The 18,834-nt window shown below is 39.9% G+C and overlaps 1 protein-coding gene across 1 annotated transcript in view; it reads left to right on the top strand.

Annotated features, from left to right (window-relative positions):
- The window catches only part of AFF3 (ALF transcription elongation factor 3), a 474,009-nt gene that overhangs the window by 267,176 nt on the left and 187,999 nt on the right, over nt 1-18,834 (top strand). The window contains exons 6-7 of the mRNA XM_024743692.1: nt 2,308-2,388; nt 10,888-10,924. Coding sequence (XP_024599460.1) covers nt 2,308-2,388; nt 10,888-10,924 — 118 coding nt within the window. The remainder of the gene's footprint in view (nt 1-2,307; nt 2,389-10,887; nt 10,925-18,834) is intronic.

The following is an 18,834-nucleotide window of genomic DNA, read 5'->3' as shown; positions in this document are numbered from 1 at the left end:
GGTGGGAATGTAAATTGATACAGCCACTATGGAGAACAGTATGGAGTTTCCTTAAAAAACAAAAACTAAAATTACCATATGACCCAGCAATCCCACTACTGGGCATATACCCAGAGAAAACCATAATTCAAAAAGACACATCCACCCCAATGTTCATTGCAGCACTGTTTACAATAGCCAGGTCATAGAAGCAACCCAAATGCCCATCGACAGATGAATGGTTAAAGAAGTGGTACGTATATACAATGGAGTATTACTCAACCATAAAAAGGAACGAAATTGGGTCATTTGTAGAGGCACGGATGGACCTAGGGACTGTCATATAGAGTGAAATAAGAAAGAGAGAAACAAATATCGTATATTAACACATATATGTGGAATCTAGAAAAATGGTACAGATGTGAACTGGTTTGCAAGGCAGAAATAGACACACAGATGTAGAGAACAAACGTATGGACACCAAGGGGGGAAAGTGGCGGTGAGGTGTGGTGAGAAGAATTGGGAAATTGGGATTGACATATATACACTTATATGTATAAGATAGATAACTAATAAGAACCTGCTGTTTAAAACAATAAATAAATAAAATAAACTTTAAAAAATAAAGAAAAGAAACCATTAATGTCCTCTGGTTAAAAATAATGAAGGTGTGGTTAGGGTGGTAGTTCAGGTAACCAGAAAGCAAGGTAGAGACATTGCAGAGATACTAATTCAAAAACGTACTGAGCACCACCTGTCTTCCTGGACACAAATTCAGCAGGGCTGCTTAGCATCCTCTTCAAAAGAGACAACAGGGTCAGATACAGGACAGAACAGGCAGGTAGGTACTTGGGGAGCAGAGGAGCGAGGGTCATAAAGGGACACTGGATCTTCCTTTGCTTTACACTGGAGAAACCTTGGTAACATCAGGATGGAGAAGGGACACCTCGAGTGTCTAGGAGTTTGACCACCTAATGGCACATGTGTCACAGTAGGTGAGAGGTGATATAGGGTCAGTGAATCTTTCCCCGGTGGGTTTGAACACGCTCACTGTCCTTGCTCTCCGTGTGGGTCCACGCTCTCTCTGGTGCTGGGGGGAGAGAGTTACCCAAGAAAATAAGGCACAAGAGCGGCCTCAAGAAACTCTCCCTTCAGACACCTGACAGATTCCCTTTTCAACCTCCCGCCCCACAACCAAGGGAAGTGAGAAATTGTCTTCACCTAAAGAAAGAATTGCTTTTTTTTTTTTTTGCGATACACCGGCCTCTCACTGTTGCGGCCTCTCCCATTGCTGAGCACAGGCTCCGGACGCGCAGGCTCAGCGGCCATGGCCCACAGGCCCAGCCGCTCCGCGGCATGTGGGATCTTCCCAGACTGGGGCACAAACCCGTGTCCCCTGCATCAGCAGGCGGACTCTCAACCACTGCACCACCAGGGAAGCCCAAGAAAGAATTTCTTACTTTTCTCAAAGTGGATCAACTCCTGCCTCTGTACTTGCTTAGATTTGGAAGTGGAAGGAGTCAAGAAATAGGGTTCAGACCTGATTTGTAAATTCCAAGTCACTTTCCTGGTAATCAGAAATGGATTCGATTTAATTCCACACTCATTTAGTGAATGCAAATATCTTCCAGGAGAAGGAACTGGAGAAAAATACTGAATGTTAATGCAACAAACCTCTCCCTACCTTGCTCTCTCTCACAGTTTAGTGAGAGTGTATGTCAAAAAGTATATGAAATATTACATGCTGAGCCTAAGTTGTGTTCTGTTATAAAAATCACAGCACTCTCTCTTTATTTCATATGTGTAATTGGTTTTTTCACTTCTCCATGAATGACATTTTTATGAAGACCAAAATGATCTGTGGGACCTATTGGAAACTTACACTGATAGGAGTTTCTAATAAAATAAATAGCCCCGCTAATAATGATCCCTAATGTTAAAAGTACTTTGTTCATTACTTCAGAAACTTCCTGTAAATTTTGTGGGAAGCAGCTCCCTTTGTATGGCATTTTACATAGACCTTTTACTACTGGGTTGTCCCTTTACTTAGGAGCTTAAATGAAATGAAAATAGGACAAGCTTGTAGATCTTTTTAAGGTATAAAGGGTTGATGGCAATAGCCATTGAACCAAGAATTGGTAAGATTAGGGAAAGAAATGATAAAAGTGGGTTTTAAATCCTTTTTTTAAAAAATCCCTTCCATATCTGTTCATCTCTTGTTCATTCCTTATCCCGTCTATGCTTATTAAGGCAGACTTGTGAAACTGCTTTGTATGCTACTGAGTTTAAATACTCTGTATTACAATGTTTGTTTTTCCCTCCCTTTAGGAGATGACCTGGCTTCCACCACTTTCAGCTATTCCAGCACCTGGAAAAGTGGAACCGAGCAAATTTCCATTTCCAAATAAGGTGAGATCCTGCGTTGCCCAGGTTGAATAGGCTTTTTACTCACACAGAGATTTTTAGTGGACAGTGGGTTTCCCTTGATTGTCTTTTCCTCTGTAAATATTCCTGCTACAGGCACATGGATCTGATTTTCAACAGTTTGCAAGCATAGGTCTGTTCATTCCAAGGGAAGAAATCAAACTTGCAGTCCTACCTACCTCCACTTCCATACTTCCTGCAAAATATGACGAATATTACAATTATCATGTTATCTAAAAACACTTGTGAAGTTGAAATGCATCTTACGATCATTTTATACATCCAGTGTGATTGTATGTCTTGTTTTTTCCTGAAAAGCTGTTATTAAATTAATGATGTATTTTAAAATCAGTGTCTTAGAATTGAGGACATGAAGTATATAATTTCTCGGTTATCTTTTATAAAGCTGAAAATATTTTCTAGGACTTAAAAAAAATGATTTCCATATTTTCTAAGAACCAGCATACACAGAATATCAGCTACAAAATATATTTAAATTATACATGAGTCTAATAAGTTTTGATTTTTATTAACCATCCAACACGTAATTACATATTCATTATAAAGGTGAAATTATGCACGTAGAAGAAGCAAAATATGAAAGTTTCTCATGCCCTTGTCCAGATTTTACTTCCCTACCCACAGGTTACTATCAAGAGTTTGGTGTGTACCATTTCAGTCATTTTCCCCGTGTGCAGTTTTTTAAAAATCCTAAATGGTACTAAAAGTACTTTTTCTAAGAGTAGACTTTTTCCCAGATACACACAGTACATAAATATCATTGCTAAATATTAACATCACAATGTTCTAAAGTAAATTATTGAAATAATAATTCATTATTATCCCAATGGTAAATTCCATTCTAAGAGTCGGTTTTTGTTTGCCTTAACAAGGCGTATTTAGAGATCTTCCCAAGTGAATATGTAGAGATTTCCTTACTTTTTCTTAACAGCAGCAAAATATCTCATAGTGTGAATTTGCTGTGATTTATTTGTTCAAGCTCCTTGAATGGCCATTGAGACTGTTAATGGTTCACTGTTAACACAAGCACTGTTACAGCACACGGTTTTTGTAAGTGCCTCTGTGTGTGCCTCTCTTTCAGTGTCTCTTGTCCAGACACCTAGAACAGGAGCCAGGGTGCTGGAGGCATCAGAAGCCTTATTTACCCTTGACTATGTTTCAAGAGTATTTTTTTATGAATCTTTGCCAGTGTTTAATATTATCTGGTTTTTTATCATCGTGTCTGTAGTATGGATGAAAAACTGTTATCTCGTTAATTTGCACTTCTCCAGTAATTTCTGAGTTTGAGCATTGACTGTTTTTCCTTTGCAAATTGCCCATTCATGTCCATTGCCACTTTAAAAAAATGATTCGGGGCTTCCCTGGTGGCGCAGTGGTTGAGAGTCCGCCTGCCGATGCAGGGGACACGGGTTCGTGCCCCGGTCTGGGAAGATCCCACATGCCGCAGAGCGGCTGGGCCTGTGAGCCATGGCCGCTGAGCCTGCGCATCCGGAGCCTGTGCTCCGCAACGGGAGAGGCCACAGCAGTGAGAGGCCTGTGTACCGCAAAAAAAAAAAAAAAGATTCATAGGAACTCCTTATATCTTACTCATTTGCCTGTTCTATATGATGCAACTATTTTCTTGCAACCTTACTTATGGACCTTTTATACTAGCAAAGTGTTTAATTTTCATGTCAGAGAAAAAAGATCTTTCCTGGCCCAACATTCTAACAACGTTCTCTATTTTATTGTAATTCTTTTATAATTTTTGTTTTTAGGTTTAAAAATTTTGTTTGCTTGCATTGGTGTGTCATAGGATTCTAGCCTTATTCTTTTCATTGGTTGAGTAGATTATGACAACACTATCAACAAATTAGCCCATCTTCCCCCCACTGGTTTGAAATACCACCTACGTCAACAACTGAAAGTCTCATAAATACACAGTTTTGTTTCAGGACTGTCTATTCTGTTCTTTTGATATATTCATCTCATTCTTTCCCAATAACTCATTGTTTAAGTCAGAGGTCAAATAACTTTTTATTTAAAGGATCAGATAGTAAATGGTTTAGGCTTTGCAGGCAATATCTGAATGAATGAATGTGACTATGTTCAAATAAAACTTTATTTACAGAAACACAATTAGTAAAGAAGTCTTACAACTCAATAATAGAAAGAGAACTCGTTTTAAGAATAGGCAAAGGATTTAAATAGACATTTCTCCAAAGGTGATCTACAGATAACTAATAAACATATGAAAAGACACTATTGCTCTCATTTAGGAAATGCAGATCAGAACTACCATGAGATACTCCTTCACACCTACTTAAAGGGCTAAAATCAAAGACAGACAATACCCAGTGTTCACACGAGTGTGGAGAAATTGGAACCCTGATGTCAGTTGCTGGTGGGATCTTAAAATGGTGCAGCCTCTTTGAAAAAGTTTCAACATTTCCTCAAAGGTTAAACATTGCATTATTGTATGACCCAGCAATTCCACTCCTAGGTATATCCCCAAGAGAATTGAAAACACACGTCTGCAAAAAATCTTTTACACGCATGTTCACAGCAGCATTGTTCATAACAGCCAAAAAGTGGAAGCAATACAAATGTGCATCAACTGATGAATAGATAAACAAAAGTGATATATCTTTATAATGAAATATTATGCCACATAAAAAGGAATGAAGCATTGATACACGATTCAACATGGATGAACCTTGAAAATATGCTGAGCAAAGGTGAAAGACCAGGGCTTCCCTGGTGGCACAGTGGTTGGGAGTCCGCCTGCCAATGCGGGGGACACGGGTTCGTGCCCCGGTCCGGGAAGATCCCGCATGCCGCGGAGCGGCTGGGCCCGTGAGCCATGGCCGCTGAGCCTGCGCGTCCCGAGCCTGTGCTCTGCAACGGGAGAGGCCACAGCAGTGAGAGGCCCACATACCGCAAAAAAAAAAAAAAAAGGTGAAAGACCAGTCACAAATGACAACATGTCCAGAAGAGGCAAATACAGAGAGACAGAAAATAGATTAGTGGTCGCTTACAGCTTAGGGGTAGGGAGAGAGGGTTGAGTGCCAGCTAAAGGATAAAAGCTTTCTTTTTGAAGTGTTGAAAATGTCCCAAAGTCCCTTAATAAGAATGATTCCAATGTGTTATTGTTAAATATAATAATTTCTTTATTTTTCTGTGTCCAGCTGAGGGAACTTCCTTCTATTTTTCTGTGTCCAGCTGAGGGTACTTCCTTCTATTTCTCTAGCTTTCTGAATATTTTAAAGGTTTGAATTTTCTTTCCATTAAAAAAATTAAGGTATAATTTACAAACAGGCACTTCCCTGGTGGCACAGTGGTTAAGAATCCACGTGCCAATGCAGGGGACATGGGTTCAAGCCCTGGTCCAGGAAGATCCCACATGCCTCGGAGCAACTAAGCCCGTGAGCCACAACTACTGAGCCTGTGCTCTGGAGCCCACGAGCCACAACTGCCAAAGCCCGCATGCCTAGAGCCCGTGCTGGACAATAAGAGAAGCCGCCTCGCGTACCAAAAAAAAAAAAAAAAAAAAAAATAGGTGACTTTACAGAGTGTGGGGACATTACATGATTTTAATAATGCTTTTCTTTCAAAAAGTTCACAATAAGTGCTGGTAATGTATCTTGTATCGGACTTCCCTGGCAGTCCAGTGACTGAGACTCCGTGCTCCCAATGCAGGGGACCCAGGTTTGATCCCTGGTCGGGGAACTAGATCCCACATGCTGCAACTAAGAGTTCACAGGCCGCAACTAAAAGATCCCACAACTAAGACCTGGCACAGACAAATAAATAAATAAATATTTTTTTTAAATTTTATCTTGTATCCATGAAATAAGACTTCATTAGTGTCATTCCTACTCTGACGAATCACCATAAACCTAGTGACTCACGACAACATAAATTTACTATCTTACAACTCTGGAAGACAGAAGTCTGAAATCAGTTTCACGGAGCTAAAATTGAGGTGTGGTCAGGGCTACGTTTCTTCTGAATGTTTTAGGGAAGAATTTGTTCTCTTGTCTTTCTCGGCTTCTAGAGGCTGCCCTGCTTACTTAGCTTGTGGCCCTCATCATGCTGACCTCTGACCTCCTTGTCACATCTTCTCTGACTCTCCTGCCTCCTCCTTTTCCTTATAAGGAACTTTGTGATGATACTGGGCCCACCTGGATAATCCAGGATAATCTCCCATCTCAAAATAGTTAACTGAATCACATCTGCAAAGTCCCTTTTGCCATGAGAGGTAACATATTCACAGGGCCTGGGAATTAAGATACAGACATCTTTGGAGGAGCCCTGACTGTGCCTACTTCAAAGGCATCACTAGTTCTCACCCATAGTGCACCTCTTTTAACCTGTGTCTCAACTATTTAGTATTCTGACAGCTGGAGGCTTGCAATTCATTAATTAGACTACTAATGTTTGAGATGATCACAGTTGCTAGTATGTAGGAGCTAGAATTGTTTATGGAATTTGCAGGGCAGAGTCTCCAAAATGACTAATAAATAATGAAATTAAGCCCTTATTGAGATTAAAGGGGCATTTTGACCTCACAAGTAAAGTCGATTTAAATGTGCTTTCTGAGTTACCAGTACCATTAAATTAATTAGCTACATACTTCCAAGAATTTCCCCAATTTGTCTGGGTATTGAAGGACATAATATATAATAAAGTCAATTGATACTGAACTTGGATGTTTTTTTCTATTCTCTGGAGGCTTAATTTGGAGTCACAATTCCCTAGACAAACACTATCAGACGTGCCTGCCTCATTCTTCAAATCTCAGAAGTTATTGACTTTGGTAAAGAAAAGAATGCATGCCATTATGAGGTATTTCAACCAAGAAAAAGAAATGAATTTGCTTTGTCCTTTTCCCTCGATTTCTGTAGCAGTCTCCTAAGTTCTGAAATGCAAATAGAGAGCTAAAATTGTAGAACTTTTTCCATACTCAGAAGGCATCTGTGCGGATCTAATGGCATTTCACAAGCATTTCATGTGGCAATGAATGCCAGATCTGATGGGATCAGACCTGGTTTGAAACTATTCTTGCTGATCAGTTTCTAAAGCATTAGGCAGAAGAGTTCTAGCATGATTACAGAAATGAGAATCCTATTGCCGTCCTCTTTCTACAGTACAAGGAGAATGAAAGCCAGCAAGTGTGAAGGAAAGTGCTTTGAAGTTGGGAAGTTTATGATATATCTCCCTCTTTGGGTTCCTAGCATGCTTCAGAAGCGACCACAAAATGCTTGGGCTAAAACTTTATGTTTACTTCATTACCTCAAAGTAAACATTTAAATTTACTGTCATTTACATTATTTCAATTGTTTTGAGCTTTAGAGAAAAGAAAGTGATTGGTGAGGAAGAAGGAAGACCAAACCACATCAAGTGGTGCTTTTTCCTAGAGTAATTAGCTTTATGTGGAGGTCTGAAAATCAAAGAAGATATATTTCCATTTCTTGCCTTTTGTAATTCTAATGATGTACTGACAGACAAGCAAGAGGAGATAAGGGTACAGCAGTCCTCAGATGGTTCCAAAAAGCCATTTTTAAGGAGTGTTCTCACAGGATAAAGACTGCCCTCCATCAGCAACATGACTTAAGAACAACTATATTTTATCAGTTTAAGCTGCATATTTTTTTCACATTTTAAGATCCCCAAAATCAGGATTTGTTTTACAGCTGATGGCATTTTACAATTAATTGGCAGCCATTTTCTTCCATAGTAATACATGAAGTAATGCAGCCTTACACAGTTTTGTTATGTGTGATGAAATGCGGTATTTATTATCGTGCTTCCTTGAATGGCTTTCTCGGCTGCCAGTGAACTTGGTTATTTCTGCCTTCAGTACAGTGATTTGTAAAACTTTACTTCCCAGCTAAATACCACCTTTGAAGAAGTTTTGGGATTCCTGTGTACCCAACTCGGTGTTGGGAATGCAGGATTTAAAAAAAGAGAACAAGTTTCCAACTGCAGCTATTCTTCTAAATAACTAAGAAGTGGTTCTCCTCTTTGTGCACATGACTGTCAGAATGACACACACTTGCTGAGTGAATGTGGGAAATTAAAAGCAGTAGAGTAGGGCTCCCCAGGTGGCGCAGTGGTTAAGAGTCTGCCTACCGACACAGGGGACGCAGGTTCGTGCCCCGGTCCGGGAAGATCCCACATGCCGTGGAGCGGCTGGGCCCGTGAGCCATGGCCGCTGAGCCTGCGCGTCCGGAGCCTGTGCTCTGCAGCAGGAGAGGCCACAGTGAGAGGCCCGCGTACCGCAAAAAAAAACAAAACAAAACACTAAAAGCAGTAGAGTAATCTCAGAAATGCCCTGTTAGGAATTACAGGCAACTTTTTCTTATACTTTCCTATTTTTCTGAATTATTTTTTAATAAATAAATGTTACTTTTTGTGGTTTAAATAGCAAATGCTACTTAATAGGATGGAGCCATCCTTGGGTCAAGACAATTAATAATAGTAGCGTTCTTTTTGTATACTTTAATATGTACAGTTTATGTTATATCATGTATACCTTGATAAAGCTTTTTTTTTAAGGAGTCATAGTTGAAAAGACAATTCCTGTAATGGAAATTTGACACAGCGTAGTGTAAACATAAAGAAAACAAACAAGTCCTTCTGAGATTCAGGAATATTTCAAAGAACAGGTAACCCTTGAGCTTTTTTGTTCTGAGCCTGGAAGGAAGAATGAATTTCGCCAGGCAGAAAACAGAAAATGGCAGGACATGCATCCCAAAGATGAGGACAGGCTCTCGAGGCTTGAAGCACTCCCACACAGCAGTGGTGAAATGCCTCTCAGCCCCGGGTTCTCATAACTTGCATACATGTCACCTCCTCTGCTGACTCACTGGGCTCCCAGGCCCGGAAGGCAAGGGCTTTGTACCCTCACTTCTGTAACCCTTGAGGACCCAACAGAGAACCTAGCAGGCCTCCTTGAATGCTCCCAGAGGAGGCTAAAATGACATTGCCCAGATGTGTTGAGCCACGCCCCAGGCATCTACTCAGGGACGATGTTCACAAAGGGAGAGAAGGCCTTTGAGACAGAAGCTATAGGTGTAAGGGTGTCTATCTGGATGGGGCAGCAGGAGACACAGAAGCAGAAAGGGCTTCAGTGCCTGGGGCTTGTTGCCCTCTGAACCCAGCCTGGCTCTGTGAAGGATGGAGGATCTGCACACCCTGTGGGGCCCCCAGGTTTTGCAGCCAGCTGGGCAGGGCAGTAGTCCTTCATGGACCCTGTCTCAATTCATTCATTCTTTTATAACTCTCCTGTATATTTCATATTAAATGGGACTTTTGCAAGGAAAGAGGATGTGAATTCCCGAGACAAAATTTAGCATTTCACTTTAATGGAAATAAAATCAGGTTCAATCACTGTTTACCTGATCAATAACTGAACTCAAATACCACATAGTACTGACTTTCTGCCATTTCAGGTAAGTGGAAATCTGTAATAATCTTTCCACCCACCAATGTGAGATTGACAGCAGTTGTTCAGCGGAGTGTCCCTGATGGGATGGTTGCCAGCCTCGTCTGCAGAAAGGTGGTGAGAGTGAAGGTACATTCAAAGGGAAGTGGGTTAGATTAAAAGTCAATAATATAGGACACTTCACTGGTGGTGCAGAGGTTAAGAATCCGCCTGCCAGTGCAGGGGACACAGGTTCAGCCCCTGGTTTGGGAAGATCCCACATGCCGCGGAGCGGCTAAGCCCGTGCACCACAACTACTGAGCCTGCGCTCAAGAGCCCGTGAGCCACAACTGCTGAAGCCCACGTGCCACAACTACTGAGCCCATGTGCCACACGTACTGAAGCCCACGTGCCACAACTACTGAAGCCCTCATGTCTAGAGCCCATGCTCCGCAGCAAGAGAAGCCACTGCAATGAGAAACCCACGCACCACAACGAAGAGTAGCCCCTGCTCGCCTCAACTAGAGAAAGCCTGTGTGCAGCAACGAAGACCCAATGCAACCAAAAATAGATTAATTAATTTCTAAAAAAAGGATTGAAAAGAAGGACTCAAACAAGTACATGTGCATGTGTGTGTGCTTACCAGGTACTGAGGAGGGGGGAAATGGGGAAACACTGCCGAAAGGGTAAGGAATTTTACTTTGGAATGATAGAAATATTTTGCAACTAGATGGGGGTGGTGGTTTAGTACATTGTGACTGTATGAAATGCCACTGAATTGTTCAGTTCAAAGTGGTTAATTTTATGTTATGTGAATTTCACCTCAATAAATAAAACAAAAAGTCTGTAATACAACATGGAAGTGATTGTGAGCTCTGTTACCAGAGCTGCTTAACAAACACGTAAATGTTTCTCATTACGGTAGCTGGTAGAGATTATGATCCATGATTAGGTTCTGAATGACCAGTAATATATCTCATATTCAACTTACATTTTGAAAGTCAAAATAAGAAAATTAATTGATATTTCTTGTTTTTCTTTCTTTTTTTTTTTAGGACTCTCAGCTCACTTCCTCGGGACACAGTAATCCAAGTAAGAAAAGTTTCTCTCTATAGCTTCATATGTGGGCGTTGGAGGGGGTGGAACAGGTGAGGAGGTTTAAAAGAATTTCACTAAAAAAAAAAATCAAGTGGGGAAAGGAGGGCCATTTGTCCAAGTGCTACCCCAAATGGATAAGATGCATGGTGACCGTGAATGCTCCTCTGTCTTTTTATTCAAGGGAGAGAGGGCCAAAACATAAAATGGTGAATTTCAAACCAACCCTAGGAGGAAGGAACACCATCCTTTCTTATAGTTGGCCTCTGGTATGTGTGAGGGGAAACATTTTTAAAGGCAGCTAATGAGTTACCTAAATTGAGAGAAAATAGGTAGGTAAAGAGATCAGAAGACCTCATGATAAATGTCCTTAGAATCCATGAAGAAACCATGCCCTCTTCCAGGGAGAAACAGACTAAAGGGTCCAGGAAGGAATTTCATTACTGAACCCAGTGTCTAATAAAACATGTGGGCTTCATCATCAAAGAGAGAATATCATTCCATGAAGTATTGTTTTAATTCTCTTCTTTGGCACTGTTAATTGGTATTAATGTTTTCTTGAGCATTAAATATGCATAAGCTACCCCATTCATGTCGTGAAAGCACACCCATGAAGACTGGGCTCTGTTAGTCTCCTGATCGGCCAGTCGGCTGAGAGCATCCCTTGCAAATTTCAAAGCTATGTTTAAAGATGAAAATCACTCTGAGCCAGTAGATGTGTCTTAGGAACTGAGGCTCACCTACTGAGCATCTGTGAGGGCCGGAGGATTATGAAGAAAAGACATCCAGACAAATGTATTGGGAAGCCCCAGACTTTTAATGCACAGCTAGAAAAAGGCCAGGGTAGGAGGATGATGGCATAATGATCCACAGGCAGTATCCCTTAGTTATCCCACCCTGTGCTGGAATTTGCTGTGAGTACTAGCACCGGGGAAGAGGTGAAATGCCAAGGGACGTGAAATCTGTAGAAATTAATAAATGTAATAGTAAGGAAAGGAATCAGGAGATGCAGGGTTAGGTCCGTGAGGTGTGTAGGCATCAGGATCGTATGCCAAAGGCTAGATCGTACGGAAGAAGTGCCATTGCTTCCCTCACCATTTCTTTCCATTTGAATTTAAACAGTTCAGGGTAAAGGGAGGAGAAAATAGATAGAATAGAATAAATGTACCTTCTCTCAGCTTGGAGTCTTTGACATAAAGAAGAACAAAGGAAACAGCTGTTCAGTCCCGTCTGTGTTCAGTCTCTTCTTTACGTATGCTATTTTATTTAATCCTAACCATAGCTGTGTGAAGTAGGCATGACATCTCCATTCTGCACACGATGAAAATGAGATTCTGCAGTTAATAACGAACCCATTACCTTGACCCCCAGAATGTTGCTTCTGTCCCTTCAGTGTGAGATTGAATTCTTGTCCAAGATTTCCGTTTTCATCTGGCATATTTTTACAGCATGCCATAACTTTCACTCGCTGATGCTACGATTGAGATTATGTAAAAGCAGACCTATCTTCTGGGGAATTGTGAGCGGCACTTGCATGGTGTGGTATAAATCCCTCTGGCATTTCATCATCTGAGGACATTTGTAATTGGTTTTCTCTTTTCTAGGGGTAAGGGGATTTTTCTTTTCAAATAAATCCCCGCCCCTCAAAACCAAGCACATCTATAAAAAGGTAATATCACTATTTAAAAATCATAGTGATGTGGTATATATATATATATACAATGGAATACTACTCAGCCATAAAAAAGAATGAAATAATGCCATTTGCAGCAACATGGATGGACCTAGAGATTATCATACAAAGTGAAATAAGTCAGACAAATATCATATGATATTTATGTCTGGAATCTAAAATATGACACAAATGAACTTACTTACAAAACAGAAACAGACTCACAGACATAGAAAACAAACTTACAGTTACCAAAGGGGAAGGGGGGATAAATTAGGAGTTTGGGATTAGCAGGTACAAACTACTATATATAAAATAGTTAAACAACTAGGTCCTGCTGTATAGCACAGGGAACTATATTCAATATCTTGTAATAAACCATAATGGAAAATAAAAAAATAAAGATAAAAATTGCAGTGTCCTCTGTAGATTATAGCACATTGGAAATTTTAGGAGAGCTGATCCCACCAGCATTTCCTGTGCTGTTTCTTGTATTTGGTTTGGAATCATTACAGCTTTGGGAGTCATGACTCCAGTAAATATGTAGAAAATAGGAAAAAACTGTACTTCAGAGAGACAAAATGTGTATTGATGGACTGACCTTCCCCACTTTTTAGGTCAGTCATTTTTATCTTTTTGAAATTAGAAAAACTAAATTGTGTAGGTACTAAGAGAAGAGAGTGTATAAATTAAACAGAAAATTATTTTTTAATCCAAATCTTTTTAAAGAGAGCTACTTTAGCCAGTTTGCTGATTACCGATTAATTTAATTTAATATAAAATAGAAGCTAATTAAGTATTGAGAAACTTAAATATTAAAACAGGTGATGTATGTCTACAGTTTTTTAAAAGCGTAAGACTGTCCTGTTCAGGTGGCAGCCTTGAGCATAAGCGCTTCTTTCCCTGCCTTCAGAGTCTCCATTGAACTAACCATAAAGCAAGAGTGATGCAAATAAATCCGTAACAGCACTGAGAACCAGAAATTCAGCTGAGTGTCTGGAAAATGGAGACTGGACAGGACCCTACTGTTAGATAGATAATCCTGGGCAGGGAAGGTCATGACCCAGAAAAAGAAAAAAGGAAAATAATGAACCAAACAGGAACAAGCTGTGGTGGTAGAGGGAATGTCCTTGGGAGCTCCAGGAGAGACTTGATTTCCTCTCAACCCCAACAGAGAAGAGGCGTGGACTGTGATAGTGATAGGAACATGGCCATTCTTCCACCCATTACTCCTCTACCACTATCCTAGCGGGTTTTCGTACAGAGCTTTCAGTCTGGCTTTCCTCCCTCAAAAAAACAAAATACAAAAAAAACCATAGTAATATTTGCTAAGAAAATGAACAGCTAACTAGAACTTCTAGTTGGGAGCTAGTACCTAAGAGAGAAGCAGAATAGATTCTGAGATAATACCAGACCTTAAACATAGATATCTCTGATGGGTGGAGGAAGAGCTAACTTTTCTCAAGAAGGAAGTAAACCGAAATGCTATACACCCAGAATAAAGTACTTCCTGTTTTTGTTGGGGAGTGAGAGAGCAGTCAGGGCTCCCAGCTTGTCTTGAGGCCTCTTCTCCTGAACCCTAAATGAAGCCTTCCAGTTAACATACCCTGTCCACTTAGAAGGAGCCCTAAATCAGCCCTTCCCTACAAGGGAGACGTACGTTAGCAAAATGGATCAATATACTAATATGGGAAATCCACGCCAGTACCTTTGTTAACCAGCCTGTTATCATTCAAAGATGTGAATACATAAGCCAGGAGCACCAAAGAGAAGGAATGACCCAGAGGAAATCTACTTAATTCAAGGAACAGAAGAAAAAAATTTCAAATGTAATTACAGTCTTCAGAAGGATTTGAAATTATTTGCATCAAATAAGAAGACCAGATTGGTATGAAAAAGAAGCAGTTACAGAACAAATGAGCACTCCGGAATTAAAAATAGGGTTGACGAAATTTAAAAATTTAACAGATAATAGCTGAAGTCTGAAGTCTGGAATATAAGGTTGAAAACATTTTTTTTTCTGAATATAAAGCAAAAGTCAGATGGAAGATATGAAAGGAAGTTAAGTTACATGGAAGATTTGTCAGGGTGGAAAGGTCAAATCCAGCTAGTAGGAATACCAGAAAAAGAAAATGGATATGAATAAATAATAATAGAAATAGAATTCCTCAGGAAATGAGCACTCATTGTCAAAAACACTTGTATACAATGAAACAAGAGCAAGGAAAAAGAACAGACAGCAGAGAATTAGAGAGACCTCCAAGGACTTCAGATATTGGAATTACCAAGCCCAGAATATAACATAAGAGTGCTTACTTTAATTTACAGAAATGAGAGAATTGAAAATATGATAAAGAACAAAAACATTTGAAAATGTACTAATCAGAACCTCTAGAAGTTAGAAAATAAAAACAGAAATTAAAATTTCTTTGGTCAGGTTTAACAGCAGATTACACATAGGTGAAGAAAAAGTAATGAATCAGGAAACTTAAGAAATTATCTAGAATGTAGCCTAGAGAGACAGAAATGGAAAATATGAAAAGGAAGTTAACAAACCTGGAGTATAAAGTGAGAATTTACCAGAATTAACTAGAATTAACTTAACTAGAATTCCAGAAAAAGATAAGGGAACAGAGGGGATATTAAAGGAGATGATGGCTGAAAATATTCCAGAATTGAAAGACACTAACCCATAGATTCAAGAAACCCAATGAATCTTCCCAGTGAATCTTAAGCAGGATAAATAAAAAGAAGTCCACCCTAGACATATTATAGTTAAACTGCAAGCCACACAGGTAAAGGAAAAATTCTTAAAATGCCCTTAATAACTTCAAAGAAGTAACAATTAAACTTCCAGTTGACTTCTCAACAGCAGCCGTGTATCTGGAAATTGACAAGGTGATTCTCAAGTTTATTTGATAGAACAAGGGACCAAAAATAACTCAGACACTCCTTAAGAAGAAGCAGGTTGAAAAAAAAGAAGAAGCAGGTTGGAGCCTTGCCTTACTAATATTATTATATGAATGAATGCATGTTTTAGCTAAGTAATGAAGATAATAATAAATTGAGCAATGAAACAGATATAAAGGACCCAGAAACAGACCACAGATTTATGAAAACTAGATTCGTGTCAGAGCTAACAATGTAGATCAATGGGGAAAGAATGGGCTTCTTAATAGATAGTACCAGAATAATTGGTTATCTATAGGGAAAAAAAGGAAGCTATCTCCTTCCTACCTGACATCATATACAGAAACTATTCCAGGTATTTGTAGAAGACCTAAATGTGAACAGTAAAATTATACACTTTCAAAAGGTAATAGAGAACATCTTTCTGATGTATTTCTTAAGTAGAACACCGAAAAAGTGTCAAATAAAGGAAAACGGCAGTTTTTTTTTTTGGCTGTACACGGGCCTCTCACTGTTGTGGCCTCTCCTGTTGCGGAGTGCAGGCTCCAGACGCTCAGGCTCAGCGGCTATGGCTCACGGGCCCAGCCGCTCCGCGGCATGTGGGATCTTCCCGGACCGGGGCACGAACCCGCGTCCCCTGCATCGGCAGGCGGACTCTCAACCACTGCGCCACCAGGGAAGCCCAGAATGACAGATTTTTATAAGGAGATGCTGCACAGCAGTGAGGGTGAATGAACCAAAGCTATGCACATCACATTGGCTGAATCTAAAGTCATATCATTGAATGACAGAAGTAATCCCAGAAGAATGCGTACACTATGATTGCATTCATATGAAATTTTAAATCAGGAAAAACTAAAGACTTTTTTTTTTTTTTTTTAAAGACTTTTATTTACAAATTAATTCATGGTGGCAGAAACTGTCAAGAAAGGGAGAATGATTAACACAAAACTCCATTGCTAGCTAGCTGGGCTTGAATAGGACACAAGCTCAGGAGGCTTCTGGGTTATTTCTTGTCAGTGTCCCCTTTTCTGGGCCTGGAAGGTGTTTTTACAGTTAACTCATTTTACTTTTTAAAAACTGTATATAAACATTTTTGTACACATTACATGCATGCGCTATTGAATTTCTCTTTAGGAAAAGCGTAGCCTTTACTTGAGACGAATGAACCTTTGCCACAATGAGATACAAGAATGAGAATCCATTTGACGTAAATATGGGAACCCTTGCCTTCTTTCAAGTGTAGTGGCCGTCCCTCCGTGCAGGTCCAGTCTCTCTACTGTTCCTTAGAGGCTAATATATATGTTGTTATGATATTGTAAATTCCGTTACTCGTGTATAATTTTTCTCATGGCCTATGGGCAATTCCCAAAATTAAATTATTGATAAAATTAATATTAATGAGGATGACTCATTAATAGTTACTGAACAGAATATAAATATTTTAAATCTTGGCTATGCCGGAGGAAAGGTATAGCTGTGCATAGTGGGATGTGAGTTGCCTCGCTTTGCAGAGTATAAAAGAAGAGGTACTGTCAGAAGTTGTTTAATCAAAAAATAGGTTAAATTTATTCAAAGTTAAGATACCCACTAGACACTAAAGTTTAACAGAACTAACAGAAATTTTAAGCGGAAGGGAGGTGGTAGTATAAGTGTATTAAACACCTTATCTCTCATTTTTCATATCAGAAATCGTTACATACTGTCTGAAGTTGATTCTTCTAGAAATAAGCATATTACTTAGTGTTACAGTTGCAGGGCGACCAGGACTAATGACAAAAGCAAGCACAGTCGTTACCTTTACTCTACTGTTCAGTTTTTTTTTCTTTACGCTGAGCACAGATTACTTTTATTGTAAAGTGGTAGCACAGCAAAACTTGCCTTCGAAGCAGAATACAGCCTAGGTCTATTTTGATTTCCTTTTCATAGCGCTAATTATGGTACTCCAGCAGTGCAGTCATTTTCAGTTGAAGGGGCGTGAATTAGATATTATCTATGTTTCCAGAGAGACTACTCGACATAAAAGTCCTTGGTAGATTTACTGGATTAGACATGTAGCTACTGTCATTTTTTAAGTGACCTATTGGAGTCATCAAGCTGTTTCATACCTTAACTTGTATACCGTCTCAGTGGTATGTGTACCTTTCTCCTCTTTTTCCACTGTAGCGTGGGACACTGCATTAATGATAGGTCATCAGACAGAAGACATATACTGAGCATGTAATATATGTTTGGTACTGTGGAAGACTCAGGTAGACAAATATGGAGTGTCAAGTTGAAAGTATACATGTAATATACATACACACATACATATGTATTTATATGTGAGTATGAATGTATACATTTTCTTTCTACGGCTCGTTTTTTCTCTTTCTCTCTTTAATTATATTTCCGCCTGCAAAATGACCACACTGCACCTGAGCCTATCTCTTATGCCCAGTGTCTTAAAGATCAATGCAGGTTCCTTCCCTAGGAGAGCAGTGTTGAATCTATCATGAAAACAGCTGGAATAATCAGGACGAAGCCCCACCAGTCCTCATTGGCGGCGGAGAGGAAACATCTCCTGAGCACCCAACTGAAAAATCCCTTACTGAGAATTTTTTCCAGCTCGCATTCATCATTTTCCCTCGGGTCCTGATAAAGAGCCTATGATTCTCCATGGCTTGTGCACATAGACACTTCAAGTTAACTTCAGAAATTACATCACGTAAAATTTCCAGACATTGGGGAGAATTTTGTGTTTCATTCTTTCTGAAGGGCAAACATAGTTTTACTTCCTGACTCCATCCTGCGTTTCCTTTTCTCCAAAAAGGTTAATTCATGATCAACTGAGAGCACTCATTCCCCGACTGTTCATAAATGCCCAGTTTGGCCCCATTGCATCCTTCCTGTTCGCCAGAACCTATTCTGTTTTCCCTGTTGCCACAACATAAGTGCTGCTAAGATAATCAGCTGCAGCTTTGTTCCTGCGCCGATCCGGCTCCCGATTCCTATATTCCCCGACTGTTCATAAATGCCCAGTTTGGCCCCATTGCATCCTTCCCGTTCGCCAGAACCTATTCTGTTTTCCCTGTTGCCACAACATAAGTGCTGCTAAGAGCAGAGATAATCGGCTGCAGCTTTGTTCCTGCGCCGATCCGGCTCCCGATTCCTGCAGCCCCCAGATCCCATGTGCAATAAGGCCTCTGTCCTCTCAGCCCACGGGTTGTCTGGCAGCATTGTTGGTCAAGGTAAAACATATTTATTCAGACATCCAAACAATGTCTTCATGTATCATATTGATTTCCTTTTTTTTAATGACACAAGTTGTTGAGAAACATTTACT

This window comes from Neophocaena asiaeorientalis, unplaced genomic scaffold (genome assembly GCF_003031525.2).
Source record: "Neophocaena asiaeorientalis asiaeorientalis breed wild unplaced genomic scaffold, Neophocaena_asiaeorientalis_V1.1 scaffold114, whole genome shotgun sequence".
Classification (NCBI taxonomy): domain Eukaryota; kingdom Metazoa; phylum Chordata; class Mammalia; order Artiodactyla; family Phocoenidae; genus Neophocaena; species Neophocaena asiaeorientalis.
The sequence above is the reverse complement of the archived record's forward strand: the minus strand, read 5'-3'. Positions and strand labels throughout refer to the sequence as shown.